General features: G+C 45.1%; 1 protein-coding gene and 1 long non-coding RNA gene across 16 annotated transcripts in view; one reads left to right on the plus strand and one right to left on the minus strand.

Moving 5' to 3' along the window:
• The window catches only part of TTC23 (tetratricopeptide repeat domain 23), a 99,516-nt gene that overhangs the window by 7,013 nt on the left and 64,542 nt on the right, over positions 1–27,961 (minus strand). For 8 of the 15 annotated variants that reach the window (XM_005602827.4, XM_070267843.1, XM_070267840.1 and 5 more), the window contains 3 exons: positions 19,560–19,687; positions 15,381–15,530; positions 1,368–1,490 (listed from right to left, as the gene is read on the minus strand). In XM_005602827.4, coding sequence (XP_005602884.2) covers positions 1,368–1,490; positions 15,381–15,530; positions 19,560–19,687 — 401 coding nt within the window. The remainder of the gene's footprint in view (positions 1–1,367; positions 1,491–15,380; positions 15,531–19,559; positions 19,688–27,961) is intronic. The other 7 variants (XM_070267864.1, XM_070267874.1, XM_070267885.1 and 4 more) reach the window with 1 other exon arrangement.
• On the plus strand, positions 24,877–27,046 carry LOC138924239 (uncharacterized). The gene is made up of 2 exons (XR_011439064.1): positions 24,877–25,220; positions 26,025–27,046. It is a non-coding gene; the product is annotated as an uncharacterized lncRNA (long non-coding RNA).

A 27,961-nucleotide genomic window follows, 5' to 3' on the forward strand; every position in this document is an offset into this window, starting at 1 on the left:
GGAGAATTTCAGACAGTGAAACTGCTGATGGAACACAGCCTATTTGCTAACAGGCAGGGCGACCAGGGCGGTTTCAGTGCCAGGCTACATGACCCAACAATGGAAAACTGAGAAAGACATACTTTTTCATGCCTGGTAAGGGTCTGTGCCAGCTTGTCATGCTATTATGTGTATTTTGTCTTTATATGAAATGATAAACAAAGCCAGAGAAAGGTAAATTGTCTTCAACTATGCTAACGCTCAGGATCTGAAATCACTACTCTTCTTTACACGTTATCTGATGCTAGAGTGTGTCCGAGGAGGAGAAGTTACCCAGGACCTCATGAACTGTCTTCTGTTTTCATGTCAATTCTCAAGGCTAGTATTTAAAAAAAAAAAACTACATCAAAGTGTGAAATGTCTTAAATGTATAGAAAAACACAAATATACTTTCATTTTCTAATCTTTACAAGGCAGGCAGAAATGATTACTTAAATGACAAACCTGGGGCACTGAAAGGACAAACCCAAACACAAGTCATCAGATAGCATTTTCCCCCAGAAACAGGTCATGTGCGGGTGGGGCTGCGTTTTCCCGAGCCGCTCAGAAACCAGCCTCATGCTCCCTGGACCTGCATCACCCACCATACCCACTCCTTCCTGCAGCAGGTGTTTCCTGAGGACCTGCAATAGGCCAGCGCTGTGCCCACTTCAGTGACGGAGGAGAGAATGGGCCTTGCTCTCAGGGGGTTTCCAATGTTAGCAGGGAGCCACGTATTTAAAAATATGTAAATAAACATGTCATAACAGCTCACGATAAGAGCTATGGAAAGGAGAAAAGAACACGTGGCTGTGAAAGAAGAAAAGGGGTGTCAGTGGGGTAGAGGGTTCTTGGGTCTGTGAAGGCCTTTCTGAGGTGACATTCGAGTTGAGACCTGCAGGATGAGGAATCAGCCAGGTGAAGGGCACCAGGTTGTGGGGAGGTGGGGTGGGGGGCGTCCTGGGCAAGAGGAATGGGAAGTGGTTGAGGGAGCACACCATGCATCCGTCTTTCTCTCTCTCTCACATACACACATGCACATGCGTACACACACACACACACACACACACACACAGAGCTCCCTTATCTGGAGGGCCACATATCTGAGACCTGAGGATTGCCGCACAGGTGGGTAGGAAGCCTCCCATGAGAGAAGGACAGGTAAGGTGGCACCAGGGGCGCAGGACGAGGAGGGAAATGGGGGATAAGGGAGAGAGGCAGGGAAGCCCAGGCGCTGCAACTCGCACGGCTCCTCAGAGCGGCCCTGTTTGGAAAGCTCTCCCAGGTATCTACTGAGTGCCAGCCTCGGACGCCTGGAGGTCATCCTCACCGTCTCCCTCACTCCTCACCTCTGAGTTGCCAAGTGTTGTGGGCTCTATATCCTTATCGACATCCCTCGACTCCCCCACGACTTTGCTCCATCCCCGGGCCACTGTCTTGGAGCAAGCTACCATCATCTTTCTCCAGGACAACTGCAACACAAATATTTAGAAAACAGAAGCATCAGTAGGACGTGCGATTGAGAGGACTCCTGCTGGGTCCCCACATAGAGATTAAGGCTTCTTTTTTAAAGCAGACAGCCAGCTTCTCATATAAGAGCTGGACTTGCCTATTTATGAGGCAGATAGAGCAAGGGATCTAGACCCTCTTAAAGCCGAGACTTTTGAGCAGCCTTTTCTGGGCCCACTTCCCTCATGAGATGTAGCTCAGCCGTCTGGCTCAGTCCTCACTGAGTTGGTGCAGTCCGCACCAGCCATTCCTGACCGTCACTCTCTCTACTTGTTTAAGGTCACGCTGCGTTTCTGCAGGAGGAGATTTTGCCTGTCCCTCCGTCCCTGGCCATCCCCCGTAAACTCAGGGTTCTGCCTCCAGCGCGGCTCCAACAAATCAGCAGACAGTCTCAGGCCAGGACGGTCTGCCAGACTCACGGTTCTGCACCTTCCAGACCTTGATGCCAATTTAGGGACTTCTAAGGCATTGTGCACTCACCGAGCCACAGTGAGAGTTCTGACGTTGGAGGAGCTCTCCACAGCAGATGCGGCCTTGGCCATGGGCAGTCTGAGTACACTACCTATCTGTGTTCTTTAAGAGACAGCAAAGGTGGGGGGCGCTGCGTGGGCTGCCGTGGTTAGGGGGCCTGACCCCAAGGAGAGCAGCTCTTCCTGGCAGCTGATGAAAGCAAGGCGGCCTGTGGCCAGGAGCCCTGGAATTCTCATTTCCATCCACCTGTAGCAGGCAAGGTGGGCTCCACCTTTTCCCCACAGAAGGTTAGGAATGGATGACCTTGATCCCTTTAACCATCAGCTCTCATTCTTATACCACAGCAACTGATACACAAAAATCAAGTAAGGAGTGCTTGAAGCATCATTAAGCACACTTCTCAACCCAAGGGCAGCATTTTTTTTATATGAAATTAATGTGATTATGACCTTCCTCTTTTTCAGAAGATTTGAAGTGGACTGCTGTAGCCCAACAGTGGGTCAAAGACAGTTAGAAAAATCAGGATCGAGGACAAGTAAGACTCTATACGTGAAAACAGTGTAGGCTAACACAGGGCTCTGCGGGGACTCCAGACTTGCCTCTGGATTTCCTGGTATCCAGGGCAACCATACATGGGAAAACACCATGTATGCTAAAGGGAAAGAAAAACCAAGTGGGCACTGATAGCACCACAGGACATGAACTGTGTATAAAGTATGGCCCTATCAGAAGGCTCTGTGTGTTTGGCTGGTTGGAGGAATGGCTGGAATACAGCCAAAGACCTGACAGCCGGTTCTCATGGTTGTGTCTTAACCCATCACCACCTAAGACCCTCCCAGGGTTGGCTTTCTCACCTACAATCTATAAATGAAAACCATTTTCCCTCGCCTTTCTTCAAATGATTCATTTTAGTAGGCTTTGGATTTCTTTCAGAAAGAGGTCACATAAAATTATGTTGTTCTTTTATGGAAATGTTTACTGTTCGCAGCTATAAAGTAGTCGGGTCTTGGACCGAACCCTGAGGATGACAGTATCTAATAAGGAGGCAAGACCGAGACGGGACCCAATCCCAACTGCGCACTGTAACTGGGCCCAGGATTAGGCCTGAGATGCTACTGACCTAGGAAACAGTTTTCGCAAATTCTTTTTGGCAGCCTTTCACCTCGAAGAAAATCTTGGCAACGATGCCCATCCTAGAATCAAACCAGGTCTCTATGTTGCAAAAGCATGTGAACTTTTGCTGTGGAAATTTCCATCTGGAGCCAGCAGAATTCTCCAATTTTCCCCTGAAGGCAGATGCCTTTGAAAGACAGATCAATAATATGGTTTTCTTCTTAGTAATCCAATTCCACTGTCTGCTTTGTCTCTCATGCCTTCCTGTTTTTCATGCCCGCAGGGCCATGCATGGGCCATTCAGCACAGGAGGGCACATCTGGAGAGGCCAGTAGTCAATGGAGCCCTGCTCCAGAGTTGAAAACTGGGGGGATGCAGCTGTTGTTGTGATAAAAACAAGAGCAGCACTTGGCTGGTAGCTTTAAAAAGCTGCTGCTGGCTCCGCAGAGCCCAGTGCTAAATACGGCATTTGAGAAAGTCCAGTTCAGCAGCAGATGTGAAAGGCAGGTTTCAAGCCCCGTGTGTGCCGTGGTGTTCATGGAGTAGCCGGCCCTGTCCTCAACTGGGTACCCAGAGAGCAGTGGAATGAGGACTGCATGTCCCACAGCACGCACAACCTACAGAGATGTCAGATTCAACCCTTTCCTCTCTGATCCCAGCAAATGGCCAGAAAGCTTTAAATGTCAAAGCCGTTGTTTTCAGGATTGATGGTTAATGAGGCCAAAGGAAAGGAAAAAATGTCACCAACTTCCACTACAGGTTTCAGGGATGATGAAACCTGAGAGTTTCTTGAAGCTGAGCTGATGTTCAGCCCCTTGGGTGGGGGTGTGGCCCAGAGCAGTGATTTGCAACTTTCCCCCTAGAAGGTGAAATGCAGATCCCTGGGCTCCTGGACCCCTGCCCCAGGCTCTGGTTCAGAAGGCGACCCTGAGGCAGGGGGTTGAAGACCCCTGCTTGGTGCACCACTGGCATAAAGGAAAGAGGGGGGCTTTACTTAAGGGTAACCTGCCCGTAGACAATTTATGGCACTTCTAAGAGCCTCAGGCCCCTGTCTGTAAAACAGGGCTCGTAAGGTCCACCCTGCAGGTTGCTGACGGGATTAGGGATGATTATGAGCACCCCCTGTCAGCAGTGAGCCTGGTGTGGAGCATGAGGTCCATAGTGGTGCCAGCCAGGCCCCATGGGAGCCAGCACGGAGCACATATGAAGGTTTGTGTGGCCCCTGCTCAAGTTTCCTGCGCTTCTGCTAACATCTCCCACCCTCCCTCATTCCTGGGGTCCCTCCCCTGCCTGGAGTTGAGTGGCTAGGCTGAACCCTTGGGAGAGTTTTTCCATATTTCATCTACCCTTCTCAGGGGAGAAAAGAGGAAAGGGAAGGAAAGCGGAGATTCCCAAGGGCAGGCAGCTCCCTTCTCCCTCAGGTGCTCCTCAGTGGCCTGCACTGGGGCAAGGCTGGCGCTTCTCCAAGCAGCCCCACTCCCCTAGCCTCATTCCCTCCTCAGAACAGCTGTGGAAGGGAAGGGGGCTTGGAGATGCTGTTACCTCCATTTTACAGATGAGAAGACTGAGGCCTCTTGCCTCAGTTCTCGGGGCACTCCATTGCATTCTCCACACTATCCTGACGGTGATTTAGAAAAAAACAAACTCCAAATCCAAAGTACAAATATAGACCTGTTGTGCCCTGCTTAAAATTCCCTCAGCAGCTCGCAGCTGCTTAGAGCGAGGTTTGGAAAACATTTTCTGCAAAAGACCAGATAGTAAATATTGTAGGCTTTGCGGGCCAAGAGACAAAAATTGAGGCCACTCTGTAGGTAAGTACTATGCACTTATGTAACAAGAGAGAAAACAAATTTCCACAAACTTTTATAGATGAAATTCAAGATATAACAATAATGATGAGTGCAGTTTTTTTTGTAATCTAGTTCTACTAAAGAGAAGAATGGATTTCCTTTTCAGAGGAGGGGGATAACATTTCACTCAGTTGGGTTCAAAGTTAGTGTTCCCCACCATCAAATCAATATGTGATCATCTGTAAAATGAGTACAGATTTTATGATCTGTAAAGACAGTTTCTAACTTGGGGCCATACGAAAACAGGCAGTGGGTTCGACTGGCCTGCAGGCCGCCATTTGGGACCCTTGTTTAAAGGATGAAGTCTCAGCCCCTTAGCTTGGCCAACACGGCCGCAGGGACTTGCCCCTATGTCCTTCCCAGGTGCTCCCCCAACAGATAGTCAGCCCCAACTGCTTTGTGCTTCTTAAACGGGCTTTGCTCTCTCACCCCTGAGCCCCCTCTTCATCCCCTTTCCAACCTGGGCAATCCCGTCTCTGGCTATCCTCTTTTTCAGGACTACTTATCTAGACACCTTCCCTAAACCCTTTCCCTCCCATAGATCCCAGTAGGGACCTGTAGCACAGACCTTAGCACATAATGTCGATGTTTGCAGTCTGTAATTCCCACACTGGCCTGAGACACTCCTACGGGAAGGGGCTGCTACACGCCTATTGTACTCACTGCATATGCTCCAAAAATAGGGAGGGGCTCTAGTGACCCTGTCTGAGGTCTTCTGACTATGGGACTATGTTTCCTGTACCACCTCCATCCCAGGGATTCCACTGCCTTAGAGCCACCATGTTCTTACACCCTACCACACCCCTGGCCTTAGCTGACTGATCCAGGGTGGGCAGCAGATTCAAGCCAGGCCTATCAGCCTTTCCCTGAGAGCTTTCAAGCTGTGACTGAGAAAAGGCATGGGGGTAGGAAGTAAAATTCTGGAGGGCTGGCAGCCATGATCTCCATCTTGAGGGGAGACACTGCCACGAGAGAGGAGGAGGAGGATGTGCAGAGAGAAGCAGGCAGCAGTCTTGGGCAAAGACAGCCCTGGTGGTGGTAGATTCTGGCCTCAGCACTTTCTCCTGAGGCTCGGATGCCTCCTTGCCCTGCTAATCATCTGCCTATTGGCTCTTCCTTGGAAACCACAAAACAGTAGATGCTGCTTTATACCTGAGCTAGTTTGAGTTGTATTCCCTCAGCGGCAACCCAAAAACTCCTACTATCCTGATCTTGGCATTCTCCCCACTGTGCCACTGGTTTCTAAACCTCTTTAAAGCATAGGAAGCCCTTGTTCAAACAAAATCTTACTCGGAAGCCTAAAATGTGAAATAGATGGAGTGTAGAATAGACTGCCCAGTATGGACTGCCCGACAACTCCTAGTTTGGCAATCAAGGCTGAGACACTCATCCTTTCAGCCTCAGTTTCCCTCTTTGTAAAAAACAGAGAGTAGAGGTACCCAACTCTTAGGGTTGCTGCAGTGTTTAAATAAGTTAAATATTTGTACATATGTAAATCATTTAACAGAGTCAGGGATATAAGAATCACTCAATAGGCATTAGCTATTATTATATGGAAATAGGTGATGGAGCAAAACAGCAACTGCCATCTTCAGCTTCTCTTCTCACCTCTTCTTTCACCATAAAGTCTTTGACACATGTGTAATGTTTAAATTACCTGAAATGATTGCTTTTATATATATCTTCTTGGCTAGACTGAAAAGTCTCACAAAGACAAGAAGCATATTTGTCTTGGTCATTGTTTTTTCCCAGGTCTGCCTAGCACAGTAACTGGCCCCTAGAAGGTGCCTAATGACTATTTGCTGACTAGCTAATAATAGACATATGTGTTATCTCATTTAAAAATAGGCACCACACATGGTGCCTTTTGCAGCAGAATCAGAAAAGTCATAAGAAGAGAAAAAGGCTTGACTTATAGGACAGCCTACTCAGAACTAAAGTTAATTCTTTTGGGTCTAGTCAGTTATATTACTTAGAGATTCTCAGGTTTTCCCCATTTTAAAACCAATTAAGGTAATAAAAACTCAACATGACAGAACTTATGAGATACATTGAAAGCAACAATATGAGGCTAAACACTTAGCCTAAAACACTTTAATAAAAATGAAAACAAATGAGTTAAATTCCAAACTCAAAATGATAGAAAAAGAGTCCAACAAAGTAAAACAAAATAAGTCACAAGGAAAGAAATAATAAAGATAAAATCAGAAATTATGAATTAGAGAATAGGAAGACAAGTAACCTATGGAATTAAAATCCTGGTTCTTTGGGAAAATTAACAAAACAGACAAACAACTAACTCAGTGAAGAAAAAAGTGAGAAAATCCAAACATAAAATTAAGAAATTACAATGGGAAAATAACTTAAAAAAGTAGAAATTTTTAAAATTCATAAGCCTACTTTGAAAGTATGCAAATCAATCTGAAAATATAAGTGAGACAGATAATTTCCTAGAAAAATACAATTTACCAAAATGACTCCATTAAAGATAGAAAGCTTCAACAGACCAATTTTTTGTAGAAGAAATAGAGAAAATTGTCAAGGAATTTACCCACAAAAAAGCACCAGGCCTAAAGAGTTTCACAGGAGGTACAAACCTTCAAAGACTAGGTAGTTTTAATGCTGCAAAAATTCTTTCAGTGCATAGAAAATAAAAGTAAACTTCCAAATTATTTTTATGAAGCAAATATAACATTGATACTTAAATAAACATCACTTACAAAAGTCCTAAAATAAATATTAGCAAACAGAATCAACATCATGTTAAGAAAATAATTCAATATGACTAAGGGGATTTATTCCAGGATTGCAAGTTTGGTTCAATGATATAATAAAAGAACTCCATATTAAATGATTTAAAAAGAATCATCTGATTATCTCCATTGATGCTGAAAAAGGCTTTGATAAAATCCAACACTTATTTTTAATTAAAAAAAACTCAAGAAAATAGAAATTGATAGATACTTCCTTAACTTGATAAAATACATAACCTTTAGTCTTAAAGCCAGCATCTACTAAATGAAGAATGACTAGAGGCATTTCCACTAAAATCAGGAACAAGGCAAAGATGCCTATTATCTCACTACTATTTATTACTGTAATGGAAGTATGAGCCAATGCAATTAGATAAGAGAAATCAGTTAGAGTCATAAGAATTAGAAAACAAAAAGTAAAACTATTCTCAGATGATCTAAACTTGAAAGACCTGAGAGAATCAATACTCAAATTAACTAAAGCAAGAAAAGAATTAAGCAAGCTAGCAGAATATGAAATTAACGTAGAGAAACCTATAGTCTTCATATATATAAAAATAACTAATCAAAAGATTAATAGTGGATAAAACTCCATTTACAATAGTATTAAAGAAGATAAAATGCTTAGAGGTCAGTCTAATAAGAAATGTGCAAAACCTATATAAGGTACATTTTTAAATGTGCTTGAATGATACGAAAGTAGATATGAACAAATACAAAGACATCCCTTGTTCTTGGGTAAAATGACTCAACATCAGAAAGATATCAGTTTTCCAGTTCATTTACAAATAATACAATCCTCCTATGGAACTAGACAAGTTGATACTAAAATTTATGTGAAAAATAAACATGGAAGAAGATCTACAAAACCTGACATTCTAGAGGGAGAAAAATCATGAAGGGCGCCTAGTCCTGCCAGATATTAAATCATGCTATGAATCTCTATAATTAAAACAATGAGGTCCTGACATTTGAATAAGCAAAGAGATCAGAGGAATAGAACAGAAATCCAGAAATAGACTCAAGTACATATGGAACTGTAGTACATGATGAAGATGTTATCTCAAATCACAGGAGCATAGACAGGATCTTTAGTGAAATGGTGCTGGACAATTGGGTAGGCATTTGGAGAAAAGATAACATTAGATCCATACTTCACACCATCCACACAAATAAACTCCAAATTTAAAAAGAAATAAATACAAAAGTACTAGAAGAACACACAGAAGAATTCCTGTAGAAACTGGGTGTACAGAAAGAGAGCACAACAAAATAAAAGACTGATAAACTACACTACATAAAAATTAAAAATTATTTGTATGGGAAAAAATAATTGATAATTCATTTGAAAATATAAGTGTATAGGATGACTATTATATTTTTTACCCAAAAACTGTTAGGTTAGATTAACTGCAAAAGTGATATCATCTTGGATGTCAGTGACATGGCGGAGTGAGCTTGCCTGGGACTCTCTCCCCTCTAAATTACAAACAAAAGGAGCAACTGAATTCCAACCAAAAAATCCTAATAACACAGAGATTGTCAGAGACCCACAGCAGCCAAACAACGGAGGGCAGAGAGGCTGGAGCCACCCTCAGAGGAGCTGGAATGGGGTAAGAGAGAACTTTTTTTTTTCATTTTTTTTATTTTTAAAGATTTTATTTTTTCCTTTTTCTCCCCAAAGCCCCCCAGTACATAGTTGTATATTCTTTGTTGTGGGTCCTTCTAGTTGTGGCATGTGGGACGCTGTCTCAGCGTGGTTTGATGAGCAGTGCCATGTCCGCGCCCAGGATTCGAACCAACGAAACACTGGGCCGCCTGCAGCGGAGTGCGCGAACTTAACCACTCGGCCACGGGGCCAGCCCCAAGAGAGAACTTTTCTCCCTCCCCTAGAGACTGGGATCGCTGCCACAGGTGAGGGAAGGAGCAGGGTAGGGGCCGCGCATCCCCGGGATCGTCCAGGCCTCCTACAAACCTGTGGAGCGGAAACTCTCTAACGGGAAAGCTTTCGCATGGGGGGACCCCATCAAGCCAAGGCCCCAGGACAACAGAGAGCGAGAGCTGATCGGAATCCAGGTCTGCACGTGAGAGAAAATGCCCCTCCTTCCCCAACCTGTGCTGAGTGCCACCATTGTGGCAGAAGGTGGAGGGCTCACAACGCGTGGCTCTTGACCCCTATCTTGTGGCGACAGGCTGTAACTGTAACTGAATAATAGCATTATGTGCAAAAACCACTCCTCTACCATTCAGCAATTTATAAAAGCTCCAGTCCAAAAGGAAAACAATAAGAACACAGAATTATGTCCTGAGGACTTGGAAATAGGGAAACTAAGTGAAAATGAGTTCAGAATAGCTATCATCAAAATACTCAATGAGGTAAAGGGAAATATAGAGAAACAAGTCAATGAGTTCTGGAGTTACTTCACAAAAGAGATTGAAACTATAAAGAAGAATCAATCAGAAATACTACAGATGAAAAATACAATGGATCAGATAAAACAGAATACGGATTCCCTGAATGCCCGTGTAGACACCATAGAGGAGAAAATTAGCATAATCGAAGATAGACAGGCTGAATGGCTCCAGAAAGAGGAAGAAAGAGAACTAAGAATTTAAAAAACTGAAGAAAATCTCAGAGAAATAGCTGACTCAATGAGAAAATGCAACTTAAGAATCATCGCAATACCTGAGGGCGTGGAAAAGGAAAATGGAGCAGAAAGTGTGCTCAACAACATGATAGCAGAGAACTTCCCAAATCTAGGGATTGAGAGAGAAATGAGTGTGCAGGAAGCTTTCAGATCTCCTAGATTTTTTCAATGTAAAAAGACCTACTTCAAGGCATATAGTAGTAAAAATGGCAAAAATGAATGACAAAGAAAGAATACTCAGGGCAGCAAGGCAGAAGAAAATAACCTACAAAGGAACCCCTCTCAGACTTTCAGCAGATTTCTCTACAGAAACCTTACAAGCTAGGAGAGAATGGAATGACATATTCAAAACTTTAAAGGATAAAAATCTTCAGCCACGAATACTCTATGCAGCAAAAATATCCTTCAGATATGAGGGAGAAATTAAATCCTTTCCAGACAAACAAAAGCTAAGGGACTTTGTAGCCACAATACCTCCACTATAAGAAATCCTCAAGAAGGCTCTCATACCTGAAAAAAGAAAAAAAGGGAGAAAGGGGTCATAAAATACAGAGTAGGGAGACTAATAGATAGAACCAGAATAGGATAGTAAATATTCAACTATAGCAATAGGATAAAGAGAAGGAAATCACCAAAGCAAAGACAATCTTATCGCCCTAACCACAAACTCACAACACAAGTTGGAATAAGAGATGAAAATAATAATTTAGGAGTGGAGGAGGAAAGGGATTGAATCAGTTCAGGCTAAGGAAGTAAGAGGCCACCAAAAAACGGACTATGTTATGCATGAGGTTCTGAATACAAACTGCAGGGTAGCCACTAAACTAAAAAACAGAACAGAGACACAAAACATAAATAAGGAAAAAGCTAAAAAACCCAGCATAAGAAATTGCAGAAGTCAATGGGTAGGCTAAAACACACAGGACGAGAAACAAAGGAAACACAGGAAAACCGGAAAATGAACGGCAGAATGATAGCATTAAGCCCTCATGCATCAATAATCACCCTCAATGTAAACAGATTGAACTCTCCAATAAAAAGACACAGAGTGGCAAGATGGATTAAAGAACAAGATCCAACAATTTGTTGCCTCCAGGAAACACACCTCAGCTCCAAGGACAAACACAGGCTCAGAGTGAAGGGGTGGAAGACAATACTCCAAGCTAATAGCAAACAAAGGAAAGCAGGTGTCGCAATACTTATATCAGACAAAACAGATTTCAAGACAAGGCAGGTAAAGAGAGACATACAGGGCCAATACATAATGATCAAAGGGACACTTCATCAAGAAGAAATAACACATAAATATCTATGCACCCAACACAGGAGCACCAAAGTTCATAAAGCAACTATTAACAAACCTAAAAGAAGATATCAAAAATAACACAATAATAGTAGGGGACCTCAACACCCCACTCACATCAATGGACAGATCATCCAGACAGAAAATCAACAAGGAAACAGTGGAGCTAAAGGAAAAACTAAAACAGTTGGACTTAATAGACATATATAGAACACTTCACCCAAAAACAGCAGAATACACATTCTTCTCAAGCACGCATGGGACATTCTGAAGGATAGACCATATGTTGGAAAACAAGGCAAGCCTCTACAAATTTAAAAAATTTGAAATAATAACAAGCATCTTCTCCAATCACAATGCTATAAAGCTAGAAATTAATTACAAGAAAAAAGCTGAGAAAGGCACAAAGATGTGGAGAATAAACAATACGCTATTGAAGAAGTAATGAATCATTGAAGAAATCAAAGAAGAAATAAAAAAACTACCTGGAGACAAATGAAAATGATAACATGCCCTAGCAACTCATATGGGATACAGCAAAAGCTGTATTAAGAAGAAAATTCATCGCAATACAGGCACATCTTAAGAAACAAGAAAAATCCCAAATCAGCAATCTTAAACTACACCTAACTGAATTAGAGAAAGAAGAACAAACAAAGCCCAAAGTCAACAGAAGGAGAGAAATAATAAAAATCAGAGCAGAAATAAATGCTATTGAAACAAAAAAGGCAGTAGAAAGGATCAATGAAACAAGGAGCTGGTTCTTTGAGAAGATAAATAAAATTGACAAACCCCTAGCCAGACTTAAAAAGAAAAAAAGAGAGAAAGCTCAAATAAACAAAATCAGAAATGAAAGAGGAGAAATAACAACAAACTCCACAGAAATACAACAGATTATAAGAAAATACTACGAAAAACTATATGCCAACAAAATGGATAACCTAGAGGAAATGGATAAATTCTTGGATTCCTACAATCTCCCAAAGCTTAGTCAAGAAGCAGCAGACAATTTGAACAGACCAATCACAAGGAAAGAGATTGAAACAGCAATCAAAAGCATCCCAAAGAATAAAACCCCAGGACCAGATGGCTTTCCTGGGGAATTCTACCAAACTTCCAGAGAAGATTTAATAGCTATCCTTTTCAAGCTATTCCAAAAAATTAGGGAGGATGGAACACTTCCTAAAATGTTCTATGAGGCCAACATCACACTGATACCAAAGGCTGACAAGGACAGCATGAAAAAGGAGAACTACAGGTCAATATTGCTGATGAACATAGATGCAAAAATTCTCAACAAAATTTTGGCAAATCAAATGCAGCAATTCATCAAAAGGATCATACATCATGATCAAGTGGGATTCATACCAGGGACACAGGGATGGTTCAACATCTACAAATCAATCAACGTGATACACCACATCAACAAACTGAGGAATAAAAACCACACGATCATCTCAGTAGATGTACAGAAAGCATTTGACAAGATCCAACAGCCAATTATGATAAAAACTCTGAAAAAAATGGGGAGAGAAGGGAACTACCTCAAACAGGAACAAGACAAGGATGCCCTCTATCACCACTCTTATTTAACATAGTATTGGAGGTTTTGGCCAGAGCAATTAGGAAAGAGAAAGGAATAAAAGGAATCCAAATAGGGAGGGAAGAAGTGAAACTCTAGCTGTTTGCATACAATATGATCCTATAAGTAGAAAACCCCAAAGAATCCAATGGAAAACTTCTAGAAATAATCAACAACTACAGCAAAGTTGCAGGGTATAATAACAATTTACGTAAATCAGCAGCACTTCTATACTCTAATAATGAACTAACAGAAAAAGAACTCAAGAACACAATACCATTCACAATCGCAACAAAAAGAATAAAATACCTCGGGGTGAATTTAACTAAGGAAGTGAAAGACCTATACGACAAAAACTACAAGGCTTTTCTGAAAGAAATGGATGACAACATAAAGAGATGGAAAGACATTCCATGTACTTGGATTGGAAGAATAAACATAGTTAAAATGTCCATTCTACCTAAAGCAATCTACAGATTCAATGCAATCCCAATCAGAATCTCAATGACATTCTTTACGGAAATAGAACAAAGAATCCTAAAATTCATATGGGGCAACAAAAGACCCCGAATTGCCAAAGCAATCCTGAGAAAAAAGAACAAAGCTGGAGGCATCACAATCCCTGACTTCAAAACATACTACAAAGCCATAGTAATCAAAACAGGACAGTACTGTTACAAAAACAGGTGCACAGATCAATGGAACAGAATTGAAAGCCCAGAAATAAAACCATACATCTATGGATATCTAATCTTTGACAAAGGAGCTGAGGGCATACAATGGAGAAAAGAAAATCTTTTTAACAAATGGTGCTGGGAAAACTGGAAAGCCACATGTAAAAGAATGAAAATTGCCCATTCCTTTTCACCATTCACCAAAATAAACTCAAAATGGATCAAAGACCTAAAGGTAAGACCTGAAACCATAAGGCTTCCAGAAGAAAATGTAGGCAGCACACTCTTTGACATCAGTATCAAAAGGACCTTTTCAGACACCATGTCTTCTCAGACAAGGAAAACAACAGAAAGAATAAACAAATGGGACTTCATCAGACTAAAGAGCTTCTTCAAGGCAAAAGAAGACAGGATTGAAACAAAAAACAGCCCACTAACCGGAAAAAAATATTTTCAAATCATACATCCGACAAAGGGTTAATATCCATAATACATAAAGAACTCACACAACTCAACAACAAAAAATCAAACAACCTGATCAAAAAATGAGCAGGAGACATGAACAGACATTTCTCCAAAGAATATATACGGATGGCCAATAGGCACATGAAAAGATGTTCATCATCACTGATCATCAGGGAAATGCAAATCAAAACTACACTAAGATATCACCTTACACCCATTAGAATGACAAAAATAACCAAAACAAATAGTAGCAAATGTTGGAGAGGTTGTGGAGAAAAAGGAACCCTCATACACTGTTGGTGGGAATGCAAACTGGTGCAGCCACTATGGGAAACAGTATGGAGATTCCTCAAAAAACTAAAAATAGAACTACTATATGATTCAGCTATCCCACTACTGCGTATCTACCCAAAGAGCTTGAAATCAGCAATTCCAAAAGTCCCATGCACACCAATGTTCATTGCAGCATTATTTACAATAGCCAATACATGGAAGCAACCTAAGTGCCCATCAACAGATGATTGGATAAAGAAGATGTGGTATATACACACATTGGAATACTACTTAGCCGTAAAAAAGAACAAAATCGTCCCATTTGCAACAACACGGATGGACCTTGAGGGAATTATGTTAAGTGAAATAAGCCAGATAGAGAAGGACAATCTCTGTATGACTCCACTCATATGAGGAATTTAAAATTGCAGACAAAGAGAACAGATTAGTGGCTACCGGGGTAAAGTTGGGGTGGGGGGTGGGCACAAAGGGTGAAGGGTGCACTTACAACACGACTGACAAACAATAACGTACAAGTGAAATTTCACAAGATTGTAACCTATGATTAACTCAATAAAAATTCAAAAAGAAGTGATATCATCTTACCTAAATAAGCCACTTACGAAGTTTCATTTAAAAAGAGCTTGGTAGAAGGAGAGAAACTGACCCGTAGGGAAGGAGGGTCAGCTTTTCTCTGCATTATGACTGGCTCCAGCTTTACCTTCTTCAGTTTCCTGTGGGCCCCGCTGTGGTTCCCCTGCGCCAGGTCGGCCCTGCCCAGGAGCTGGTATGTCTCTGCCACCTCGGGACTGAGATCGCCAAACACCCCCACTTTAGCTTCCAGGGACTCTCTCTGGATCGAGCTTGCTCTCTGTGAAAGGAACAAAAAGCTGTCAGGTGATAAAATTCAAAGGCTGATAAAAATCAATGCCTCTTAGAAAAATGATGTAACTGATGTGTATTTTCACTTTTTAGGGGAATGAGTTTGGGTAGACTGTCTCATGAGTGGCACCTATGTTCCTCTGGTTAAATAGGAAACAGGAATAACATACATGGGAGAAAAAGGTGTGAACTATGAAGAGAGAATGCATGAAGGATCCCTGGAGAAGAAGTCACTTCAGACATCACAAGAATCCATTTTAGTTTAGTAAGAACAAAAGCTAACGTGTCTCGTGTCCTTTGGTGTCAAGAACAGTGCTAAACAGTTTACCTGTGTGAGCTCACTTAATTCTGTCTCCTTTAGGTAAGTGCAATTGTAATCCTGATTTGACAGAGGAGGAAACTGAGGCACAGAGCAGTCAAGAAACTTGCTCAGAGCCAGACAGGTCATCAATGGTAGAGCTAGGATCTGAATCCGGCTAGTAATTTTAATCTTATTTGGATGCTGGTTCTTCCCGCTCTGTGCACAGTGATGTTCTCACAAAAGTGGAAACCATAGTTTCCTGGCTAGTTATCTACTTACAGAACATCCAGAACATACTCCGGGGTTTTCTATTTCTCATAGGAAACAATTTAGGAAATCAAAAGAAACGTGATTAAAAAATTAAATATATTTGACACTTTGTTTGGTTTGTCTGATTTATTTATACCATGGAATAAAAACATGAGTTGGTTAGAAACCAATATCTTCTGATATTAATCTCTTCAGTCAGACACCAAGATATAGAGAGGGAAAACCCTGTGTAATGACCTCCCACATTTCTCCTGAAATTCTTCCAGGATCTTCTACATGAAAGCACCATGGCAGCTGCAGAACACGAACACTGAATTCAACGGCTAAATAATGCAGGACCCAGCAAAGGAGCCTTCCCCACTGCCCAGGCCTGGAGGTGTCCTGATAGCGCTCCACAGACACAAGGAGCTAGCAAGGACTTTACTCCTTTTATTGGTAATAATATGGTTAGGTGCTGGCGGTGGGGTGGGGGAACCACAGCAAAGGTGCTAACGAGGCAGAAACAGTTTCTTAGGTGGAAAGAGGAACTGCTGAAGGGGTGGAGAAATTGTGTAACTTGCGAGGTGTGTGACCCACCTCAGTACATGAGGGACTTGCCTGATGCTAAAGCCCGCTATGCCCAGGGTACCATGTCTGCCCTCTCCATCTGTGAGCAAGGACCTGACTTGGTGCAAGTGTTAGGGTTGGTAGTTTTCCGTGGGACTTGGTTGTCAGGCTTTGAGGAGCCAGTGATGGAAAGAAGAGCCAGACTGCTTTTCCTAAATGAAGCTTTCAATGCCCTTTACAGCCTGAACAGAGAAACTAGAGATGGATGTGCACAAACTTGAACAGCAAGTGGAGATGGCAATGGAAGAGATAGCACAGGGGTTTAGAGGAAACAGACTGTGTCAGCCTCTGAGAGCTGGAAAAGCTTAACGGAGAGGAGTAAAGAATAAACAGGACTTCGGTGGGCTGAGAAGAGGGCAGAGGAAACTGGGACCACAGGCACAAGGTGGGAGAAGCACACGGCATGTTCGGGGCCAGTGAGCAGACTAATCTGAGTGCAGCAGAGAAACCAGGGAGCGAGCAGAGGTCGCTGAGGCAGGAGTCACAGTCTGGGCTGGGGGTGGAGGGCCTTCGTGTCAGCCTGAGTAGTGTAGATTTTCTGATGGGTTAAGAAGTCAGAGGAGGCTCTTGAGCAGCAGAGAGGTACAACTAGAAGATAAACCAACACAGAGTATCTCAACCTGTGGCAGAGAGACCTTCAATTACATTTTACCATAAGAGGCATTTTCCTCCCCAAAGATCACCTTCCTGTTGGTGTAGGCTGTGGATCATCTCTGGGGTGGTCTGAACAGAGCCCCATGCTCATGCCTGGGACTGTCCTCAGGCCCAGCCCTTGTCGGCTGACTCCTGCTAGAACCCACAGTGAGAGGTCTGCAACCAAGGGTGAGCACAACTCAAGGTTGCCACGTTCGGTTGGGCGGGTTGTGCCATGAGCAAGGGCGCCTGGCAGGAGAATGAGGAGGGCTGAAATTCAGCCTGTGTTCTGCTCTTCAAGCAATGTGCTGCAGCACAGGCTGCATCCACCTGAGGAAGAGGTAGCTTTTTCTGTTCTTACAAGGGCACTGGAAGGGCTGGCAGGGGCCCTAGAACGAAAAGAGCTGGTTTTCTAAAATCTCCAAGGGTGGCCTGGGGGAGCAAGGTACATCTTTAGATCAACACCACTGATTTGGGTGATGTGGGGAAGGGCGGTGGGATGTAGCATCGGTGACAACAGATATCAGGGCAGGAAGCCACACAGGAACCGGGGAGTGACGGATGCCCTGCAGTAGCCAGAGCAGTCAGGCAGCCCACAGCCCAGCATCCATCCACCCATCTGCTCCTCATTTCCTCCACCAGCAAGAGGGTCCTTGCACTTGTGGAATTCGGTCTAGTCAGGGGACAGACAGTAAACATCCACATTTTTACTTACAAATATATAATTATATCAAATAGGATTCTATGAGGAAGAATAATGAGGAGAATCCAGTGAAAACTGGGGAGAGGAATCAGGCAAGCTGATGAGTCCTGAAGGATGGATCTGCATTAGCCAGGGGCTGAATGGAGAAGAGCCTTCTAGCAGCAGGAGACAAAAGCTGGCACTGCCAGGAAGTGAGGATTAGAAAAGGCCAGTGTGGCCAGAACATGGATCGGGGGAGGGGGCAGAAGTGAGAGTGGCAATGTCAGCAGAATCCAGATCATGCAAGGTATTGTGGGCCAAATGGGACTCTGGTTTATCTTAGGGGCACTGAGAAGCCACTGGAGTATTTTACAAATGGGGTTCACTGAGCCGACCTGCTTTTTGAAAAGCTCATGGTAGCTTCCTTGTTCAGAATGGATTAGGAAAGGGCAGGAGTGGAAGCAGCAGCTGGGGGCGTGGAGTTTGTTAGAGTGGTCCAGGCAGAGGACGATGATGAGTGGAGGTGGAGATGGTGGCCAATAGATGGATTCAAGGTGCATTTTGGAGGTGAAAATGATGGGATGAGCTGGAAGGGGTGAGACAGGACGGGAGCAGACTTCCTCCCAGACTTCTGATCTGAGCATTCCCATAGAACTTCTAGAGATGCGCTAGAATCTGAGGCCCCTGGAAAGCCCCTCTCTACTTGCTTGGGTGATCCAGAAAAATATGGAAACTCCATTTGTTATTGTTACTGTAGCTCTACTTTGGCCTGAGGAACACGGGTGCATCCAGATTAAAAACTCTGTTCCTTAAACTCCATCAATTGAGACAGGAGTGGGAGATTAAGGGTTAGGGAAGAAGATCTACAGAAGAGCAAAGGAAATGAAAAGGTTTTCCTCTCAAGTACTTGCTGTGATAGGTTAGAGTTGAAAAAAATATATATATAGATGTTCTATATAAATCAAGCCACAGCATGTGGCTTTCTGGTAGCTGTTGGGCTTTGCACGGAATAAGTTCCCAAGGGTTTAATTACCAATAAAACATCAACTGTGGGTCTTGTTCCATTTTTGTAAGCCATGGAAAGCATGCCTGTATGGTTCAATGGCAAAAGACAGTGAGCTGTAACTTCTGTGCTGTGTATCTAATTCTCATTAGATATGCAAATTCCACACATTATCCAAAATAAGGAGGGAGGAACTAGACACACTAACTGCTCCCCTCTATTCCAGCCAGAACAGAAGGCTTCCATAAGCAGGGTCTGTCCACCGGGTTCTCAAAGTTTCTACTCCTTTGGGATCCTTTGTGGGTGAACACGACATCTACGGTCTCATAAACAGTTTTCATTTCCCAAGAGCAAGTATCTGAGAGTGGCCACGTGGCCTACTTATCTGTGTCCCTGTGGAGCCTGGCACTTGCCTTGTACATAGTAGATGTCTAATGGCTGCTTGCAGAGTGAAGTAGCCCTTTGGGTATGAACTGGGCCACCCGTGTAAATAACTAGTCAACTGTGGTCCAAACTCACTTACCTCTTCTCGTCCAGTGACTTGCAGAAAATGGCAATATTCATCTTGAATTGAAAGAAATTTGGCTTTCCCCATCCCTTCGGCATCCTTAAGTTTAGCCATGCTCTCTTGAAAATACTGCTCAGCCACATCTGAAGAAAAACATCATATCAACTTTGAAAACTGCTCACAGATTTGAAATGCAAACAGAATAAATATGCTTTTAGTGGCAGTGAAACTACTTGAAAATAATAAGCATTAGGACAAGAGAACCTAGTTAAGGAAACCATCTTTTGCTCACTAATCTGCCTGTTTTATCACAATAGGTTAGGTCTCAGAAAGATACAGCAATTTACTTCCCTCGGTTTTCATATGTCTCAGCTCGCCCGGTGATATAGTAAGCAAAGTTAATGCAACCGGGGAACTTCCCCCAAGACCTGAATGTGTCGGTAAGTTTCCAGGTTGAATAACAATTAATTCTTCCTAAAACTTTGGTTGCTCCCCTCTGAGGTTAGGGCTGTAGCTCGACACAAGTGGGTTGAACTGAAGTCCCCTGCTCATCTCTTTCAAAGGGGGTCTGTCCACTGCCAGCCCGGCAGATGGATTTCTAGAGTATTACTCACATTTCTCTCGGGGGAGAAGAAAATTCTACCACACAGAAAATGTGACATCTCTTTCCTCATGGCTGACTCGTGGAAGAAAACATTACAGATTTAATGCTCAGACTATGTATTAACTTTGGCTACTTTGATAATCTGATAACAGAAAATACGGGGATGATGTGGCATTTATTTTGTTGATTCTAAAGGCATTACAGAGATGAACATTCCATGCTGAAAAATTAACAAGGATATTCAGGAGTGGAGTACTCTTGATATTTTAATTTTCCATCTAATTGGGAATTAACCAAAGAATGTAACCGAGCCCTTCTTTAGGAGTAAAGATCTTTCTGAGGCTCAGCCTTGTTCCCCGGGGATGAGCCTTACTATAAGGACCAGCAGATGTAAAGGGTGTAGGAAGGAGCTGGGGCTGAACGGGCAGGGACTGAGTTTCTGACCTTGGCTTTAGAAGAAGTGGTGCCACGCTCAGGTAAAGGAGGAATGTTTCCCTCCCTTCTTGTGTAAGGAGCCAGTCTGTCAGGCACAGGCGGACACAGCCACACTTGATACCTTCCTAGCCTCTTTCTTGTAATGTTCTCCCACCTCTTAGTATTTCTACCCCCAGCAGTCACATGCTGACCAGTAGCCCCCAAAGACACCCATTAGGTTGGTCCTTGAGACCTGAGTGCTGCATGTTCCTTTCTTTTAGTGTTGCTGTTTCACAGAGATGCTGGGAGAAAGGAAGCTGCTTGGCCTAACTCAAACTAGTGTATAAATGGCTCAGAACCTCTAACTCAGGAGACCTATTCATATTTTCCAAAGAGGATGCTTGTTAGCACATACTGTTAGCACATATGCATTGTTAGCAACTCTGGAAGAGGTAGTGGAAGTGAGGGAGGAAGGAAGGGAGGGAGGAAGGAATTTATTACTTAAATTAAGGCAGTGTGGCTACTGAAGTGAAGGAAAGCTCAGTGTTGTGGTGGGACAATAGAGACAGGCGCTGCCTGGCAATCTGGCCCCTGGGGTCAGCCTCTTAAAGCTGCTGCTTCCCTTCCTCCACTTCTGCGTCCTTAGCTTCTGTAAAGGTCCAGGTTGTTCTCATTTCTGTTCTTGGAAGGTCTCTAGTCAGAGCGGGGCAAGGACAGTGGGGAGGGAGGGTGTTCTCTGACAGCTGTGGTCACGTCAAGTGGACCACACGTCAGCCATCACGTCAGGACCCTTGGATATCGGAACAGCCTACAGCTGGGGAACAGAGGAAGGTCTGGGGCATCCACGCTGGGTGCCTTCCCTGTCTATAAATCTGAAGCCACTTTTATCTTCACCTGGGACACAGGGAAGCTCCTTTACTGCAAGACCCTGACTTATTGCCCCCACCCCTCCAGCCCCCCGGATTAACTTTCTGAACTATGAACCACACGATTAGTCTTTGAGGGGAGAGCAAACTTGTCCTATTACTACAGCTAAGGAGTGACTCTCTGATAAGCAGAGTTTGTTCTGCTGGGGGTGGGCACCCCACAGGAGGTCCATCTGGGACAAGTGACAAGATTCACCCCAGAGGGAGCAGAGGTCACAGCTGGGTGGGTGGGATGCCACCTCTCAGCATGGACCTTGTGCCCTGAAGCTGAGTGTGGCTTCACAAAGAGCTAGCAATTTCAACAGCTCTCACACATGGCCATCTCTAATTTAAAAACCTCTTCTAGAATCCTCTGCAACCTGATGCCGGTAGCCTCGGCAGAAGATGAGGTCATTTTCTAAAGCACAGGGGCATGACTTAGCTTGTACATCTGAGCCCCAGTGGCACAGGTGTTCCAAGGCCATTAATCTTTTCCCATTTTCACTCCAACAGAACATTTAGGCTGCCTGCGAGTTAGAGCAAGGGAGGCCGTGTGGCCCGCTGGGCGGGGAGGCTTAGGTCTCCTGGAGGCCCTGTCGGACTCTGTTCCGTCTGTATGTTCACATACAGGCAGAAGAAAACAAGGCTGCATTCAAAGAGCAGGAGGACTGTGGAGCTACGGTTTGACACACTGGAGGTCAGGAGGCTTTTAATTAAAATAAATCCCAGGACCCCTGGGCTTGATTGCTGGAGGCCCTCCTACAGCGAGAGCTGGAACCTCGAGGGCAGCTTTCATTCAGAGGGAGGCCTGTATGTACAATGCGACCATTACCTTTTGTAACAGTCTTGGGAAATAGTCTGTACTCTGTACTAACTGAAAAACCATGAAGGACCCCAGGGAATTGGAAAATGGAAAATCTCAAATCCTAGCCTGGCGTTAACCCAGAGGGCCATCACCCACCAAACAAACAGATTGAACCCATTTAGACCTTGCTGGAGGTTGCCACGTGGGCTCTGCACAGGCAGCTGCCCTGAGGCCACTCACCAACCAGGGAGAAGCCACCAGGGAAGCTTGAGGACATACCAAGTCCCTAAGAGGCTCTCTCCTCACCATGGGGCCCGCAGTGGTCTACACCGGAGACCACCTTCAGGAGGAACACTTCACAGGGCCTGGACAAGGCTTCCAGGAGCAGCAGACCTGCTGCTCACTAGCCATGTGGTCCCAGGAAGTTCACAGCTGTCTCTGGGGGCAGGTTTGCATCCATGGAGTGAGGTAACCAAGATGGCGGCAGGGTGGGTGAGGCTTGCACAGATCATACATGAAGTGCCTGCACAGTACCTGGTGCCCACAGGCCTGGTCAGGCCTAGTCAGGGACTCTGTCACCATGGGGATCTCCCTGCCTTAAAACGTCCTCACCACCAGGAAGGATCCTATCCCTAGTCCCCTACTACTCAGAGTCCCACGTGGGGCCACCCATGTAGTGGTCAGGTGTCCAGCAGCCAAAGTTCTATTGCCCAGTTACTTTCTTGATGAAGTATATGTGTTTTCCATAAGTTGTCTGAAAAATCCTTTTTGAAGCCAAGTCAGGGTATAAATGACATAGGCTTTTCTGAGAAGTTCTGAACACAAATTATTAGCCAGCACAAAAGTGAAAAACTGGAGCACCATAAAAGTGGTTATCATAGATGAAGCACATGCACTGCATCCTCCCTAGGAGCAGAGTGAGGCCACAGATTTGTTCTCAGACACGAAGATGAAAAGCAGCTTGGAGGCAAAGCTTGATAAGTTCTACCCCAGGTTGTCGCTCTGTGAAGAGAGACCAACAGCACAGACTCGGGGTGGGGAAGAGGCCACCACTTCTACTCCTCTGTTGGCCCCAAGAGCTGCCAACCCCTGCAGACCCCACCTGCCCATCCTTCGGGGCTTCCGGACTCCCTGGACCTCTGAGGACGGGGCACCCACAGTGTCACTCACTCTCCGGTTCTGGGGTGTGGTTAAGTGGGCAGCACCCGGCCTCTGCCTAGGCCTTGCTTTGCCTCTAACTTGCAGAGTGACCCTCGAGTCATCTTGAACCCCAGTCCTCTAGAGAGGACGTGCTCTAAGGTGCCTTTCAGAGGTTTTGAGGGGGTCCCACTAACGATGGTGAGAAACAGAGTAAGAGACGTCCCTTTTCTTCTCTGGCCTCACCCACTGCTCGCTCTCTGCCGCTTCCCTTTTCTCACCCTGCCTGTGGAGCACAGAGCAGGCATGGACACTGACGTCTGCTTGGGGAGCTCAGAGAAAGGCCAGGTTCAGGCTGGCTGGGCATTTTGTAACGAGAAATGGGCCCTGAGTAGGAGGTGAGGAAGGCTCTCTCAAAACACACAGGACTCGAGGTGGGTGGGAAGGGTGAGGAGGAAGGAAGATGGAGAGGGGAAGAATGAGGAGGAAGAGAGAGAGGTAAGTGTGTGTGGCCAGGTGGCTTACACTCATTTCCACCAGCAGGACTGCACCACAAGCCCCATTTGGAGGCCTCAGATTGGAGGTGGGGTGAGGGAGGCAGCAGGGGCAGCTAAGAAAGGCCACGGAAAGGTGAAGGACATCTGACCTTGGCTGCTCCCAGGCGGCCATGTTACCTGTCAGGAGCCCACTGGAGCTGGGCATGTGTGTATGCCAGAGGCTGTCTGACTTCCCGTCTCTCTGTGACACAAGGGGCCCAAGGAGCATCAGTAACCCAGAGAGCAGGGAGTGGGCTGTGGGTGGGGCAGGGCCCAGCAAGGGGCAAGCTGAGATGGAGGCCACTGGAGGAAGAGTTGAGAAAAGGGAAGATTGTGTAGGGTAAAAAAAGAGGCGACTTCTTCGAGATGCAGTGCCTAGCTGCAGATCCTTACATATTTCATGACTACTCTGTAAAATGTGGGCAGAGACTAGGACAAGTGGAGGCTGGGGAGATATACATATTTGTGCACAGGGAATTATTTCTCATGAGTCTGGTCGATGTAGCCAGGGATCCCACCCCCCGCCCCCCAGGCTCTGATGGGGCAGAGTCCATTCCTTCATGCTGTCTCTGGACCCTGCAGAGCTCCCAGGCCTGCTGGAGCCCAGGCCGCAGATGGGGTCACTTCCAAACAAGGCCGCCTGTGCTCAGCGGGCTCTGCCTCTCAAAGATTTACACTGAAATGTACTTGGCTTCAGGCCATTTCATTCTAATATCCTTTAGAAGAAGAGTTATAAACACAAGGCCAATGCCCTGAACACATAGCAGGGTTGGGAGAGCTGTTAATACCAAGTTTGTCTATGGCTGCTCCGGGAAGCCGGCCAGGTTCAGGTTAGTGACATTCCAGGAGCCTGAACTGGGAGTCCTTATGCAATCACAATCCTTCGTGACTTCTAGGGCAGTTTTGTCTGCAAAAGGAATGCAGGGAAGGCACAGAGCAAAGGAGTTAGCTCGAGTGTGGAGCCTGAAACACTGGCTTCTTGGCTAGTGGTGTTTCGTTCGTCAGAGGGCAATGCCTTCAATGGGCATTCAGCAAGCAGGCTACGGAGAATCCCCCAATGGGAAATTTTTCTCATTAATAATTCTTTAAAAAAAACTGTACTCAGCACAGACAGGTTTAAGCACAAGAGAGCACAGCTGAGATCCCCATGCATGTGGATTTCTTTGGCACTCGGGGGAACATGCAGATTTGTTCCCAGGGGACCTGGTTGGGACTTCTGAACTAGCAGTGACTGAAGAGAGAGTAAGAGAGTCTCACCGCCGAACTCCCGCCTGGGTGAGCGCTGGCAGGGGGTTGGTCCAAATTTCCCCCTTTCCTTTCCCCTTGCTGGAGGGAGCAGAGGCCTGGAGAAACTTCTGCCCTGGGTGGGTTTCTTTTGTTCCCCCTGTAGGGGTACTGACCACGTGAGGGGAGAGCAGAGAGACGACCTGAAAACCTGGCACCGTGAAAGACAGTGGTAATGTGCCTGCCCGCTCCCTCCGTGGCTCCTGGCTGAGTGGGGCCCAGCTCATTCCTGCTTCCAGAGGGAAGCCGCTTCCACGCCTATAATGCGGGCCGCACCCTCTTGGCCCACATCACCCTCAGGGAAAGCCGTAACAAACTCGGTAACTCAAAACTCAGGCCCAGTCAGCTCCTTTTCCACAGCCTTCCCACAACTGCCACCAAGGGCACAAGGATTCCAACGGCAGCAGTTTTCAAACAGGTTAATGCAGTAGGAATAGTTTGGGGTTTCTCCTTGCTTTTCTTGATTTCTGACATGCCCATTTAGATAGTTTGAGGCCTTAGAGGCGAGGGCTGGTGCTCCCCTCTGCACCTGTTCCAGGGCTTTATGTAGCTGCCAGACAAGCAGCTGTTTCAATCCTACAGTTTCACTGCTGACCTCCTCAATTAGCATTGACCCGCCTTCAAGGCCTCAGTAATCTTTCCTCCTAATGGCATCAAGGTGACAGACATTTCAAGTGCCTTCTGATGGCATCAAGGTGACAGGCATTTCAAGTGTCTTCTGATTCCTAGAAGCTGAGTCTGAGATGGACTTGTCTAGCAGTATCCTACAGACTGATTGGGGCTTTGTCCTTTTAGGGTGGAGCAATGAGTGGAGAGAATACAGACTGATGGACTTCCTGGTATGGACAGCTGGCTGTGTTAGCACATTTGTAAATGGGAGGTCGCATCCCGCCTCGAAGGCTTGTGAAAAGGATTAAATGAACATGTTTGTGCGAATACCAGCACCTGCATACAAGGGATGCTCAACCGTTGCTACTATTGTCACTGTTGTTAATATTGTTTTGACCATGATTCCTGCTGGCTCCGAGTCCCCGAGGCCTCTGTTGCCTATGTTTCAAGCAACAAATCCTCCAAGCCTCTAGCAGAGGCAACCCCTTCCTTGATCTGTACAGCCGAGTGCATCCGTCCAGCTCCCCACTCTGGGGCAGCTTTCTTCTCATCCTGCCATCTTTATACTCCTCTGACGCTGCAGATTCTGACTGGCCACTCGGCTTTCAGGGTGCAGGTCACCAAAGGTAGAGGGCCTCTAAGAGCCTGTGTGCACTAACAAATAGAAATGGCAAGTAATAGGACATATTGGAGAATATGAGGAAGCCATTTGGTGTAAACCTAATTCGGCCTGACCTTGTCTTTCCAAAAGGGCCTGACCGTGGCTGTTGAGCATGCATTGTATGTCTGCTTTAGACATTCCCTATGGCAAGAACAAAGGCCCTTGAGATAAAGGTGCAACTTCCCCCACATTGGCATTTCCTTAAGGATAAGCATCTTTCCTTAGGCTAGGAACTGATTGCTGTGCTCACCTTTGACCACCCAGCTCACCTGTGACCAATCAGCTCAAGACAACAGACCTGCCACCCTGCTGTGTTCACTGAGACAGCAGACCTACCTGCTGTTTCCATCAAATGCTGTGCCAACAGAGCAGTCTCGCGACTATTGTAAAAGGACATTTCAATCATATGTGAAACATCCTGTTTGGGGATATATAACCACTCTGTGCACCCCACTTCTTTGGTGCCCTTTCTTCCTTCGGGAAGAAAGGCCCTGGGCTGTGGTCCTCAGATTTTAGCTCAGAATAAACTCTCCCAAATTTTCATTTATAGATTGGTTACGGATTATTTTCGTCAACAGCACTCCTGGACTGGCCCTTCCCACTGGCTCTCCAAACCTGTGCCTCTGGGTCACCTTCACCCTTCTCATGTCCCTTGTTTGTTCCAAAGGCTACAGTCTCTTCGGCCTGCCCAAGTCGGGAGGGGCAAGGAAGAGAAGGGGCGTATGCAGGACCAGCCATTATAATGTAACACGGAGGTCAAGAGCCTAGGTTCAAATCTGCCACTTCCTGGCTATGGGTATTTGGGGAAATTACCTAATCGCCCTGTGTCTCAGTTTCTCCATCTGAAAACTGGAAATACTTGCACCAACCTCATAGGGCTGTTGTGAGGATTAATTGAGTTAATAAATGTAATGTGGTTAGAACCACGCCAGTATGCACTATATAAACGTTAGCTATTATTACTGTATGAGGTCATTAAATTCTCACAGACCTTATCTGTATCAAGTAGGTATTACTGTCCTTCTCAATTTACAGGGGAGGCAATACCAACACTATATTTAGACTGGAAAACTTTAAAGACATATATATAATTGGCTTGTCTGATTCTGTAACTCACATAAAGCAGAGTGGCCTAACTTTGCAGCTACAGGAAAAATAGATTTTAGGACACAATTTGTACTGGTCTGAATCCAATCCATCCCTTCACTAAGTGTGTACATTGAGCTGAGATGCTGGCAAACTGGAATCCCTCTAGGCAAAGATGGTCTCTAGGCCTTAGCCTCCTCTAGCTGTTTGGTGTTCTCTTGGAACTAGACCTCCTCCCACACACCCCACCAATTTAAATGCTCAGAACCCTCCAGTTGTCTTAACCCATGAGCCCCTGAGAAACTCAGGGAGGATCTGACAACCGCTCATTACACTCATGCTCTCCAGGTCAGAAGTTACGGATCCAGCCCTCACA

The sequence above is a fragment of the Equus caballus genome, chromosome 1 (assembly GCF_041296265.1).
Source record: "Equus caballus isolate H_3958 breed thoroughbred chromosome 1, TB-T2T, whole genome shotgun sequence".
Lineage (NCBI taxonomy): Eukaryota > Metazoa > Chordata > Mammalia > Perissodactyla > Equidae > Equus > Equus caballus.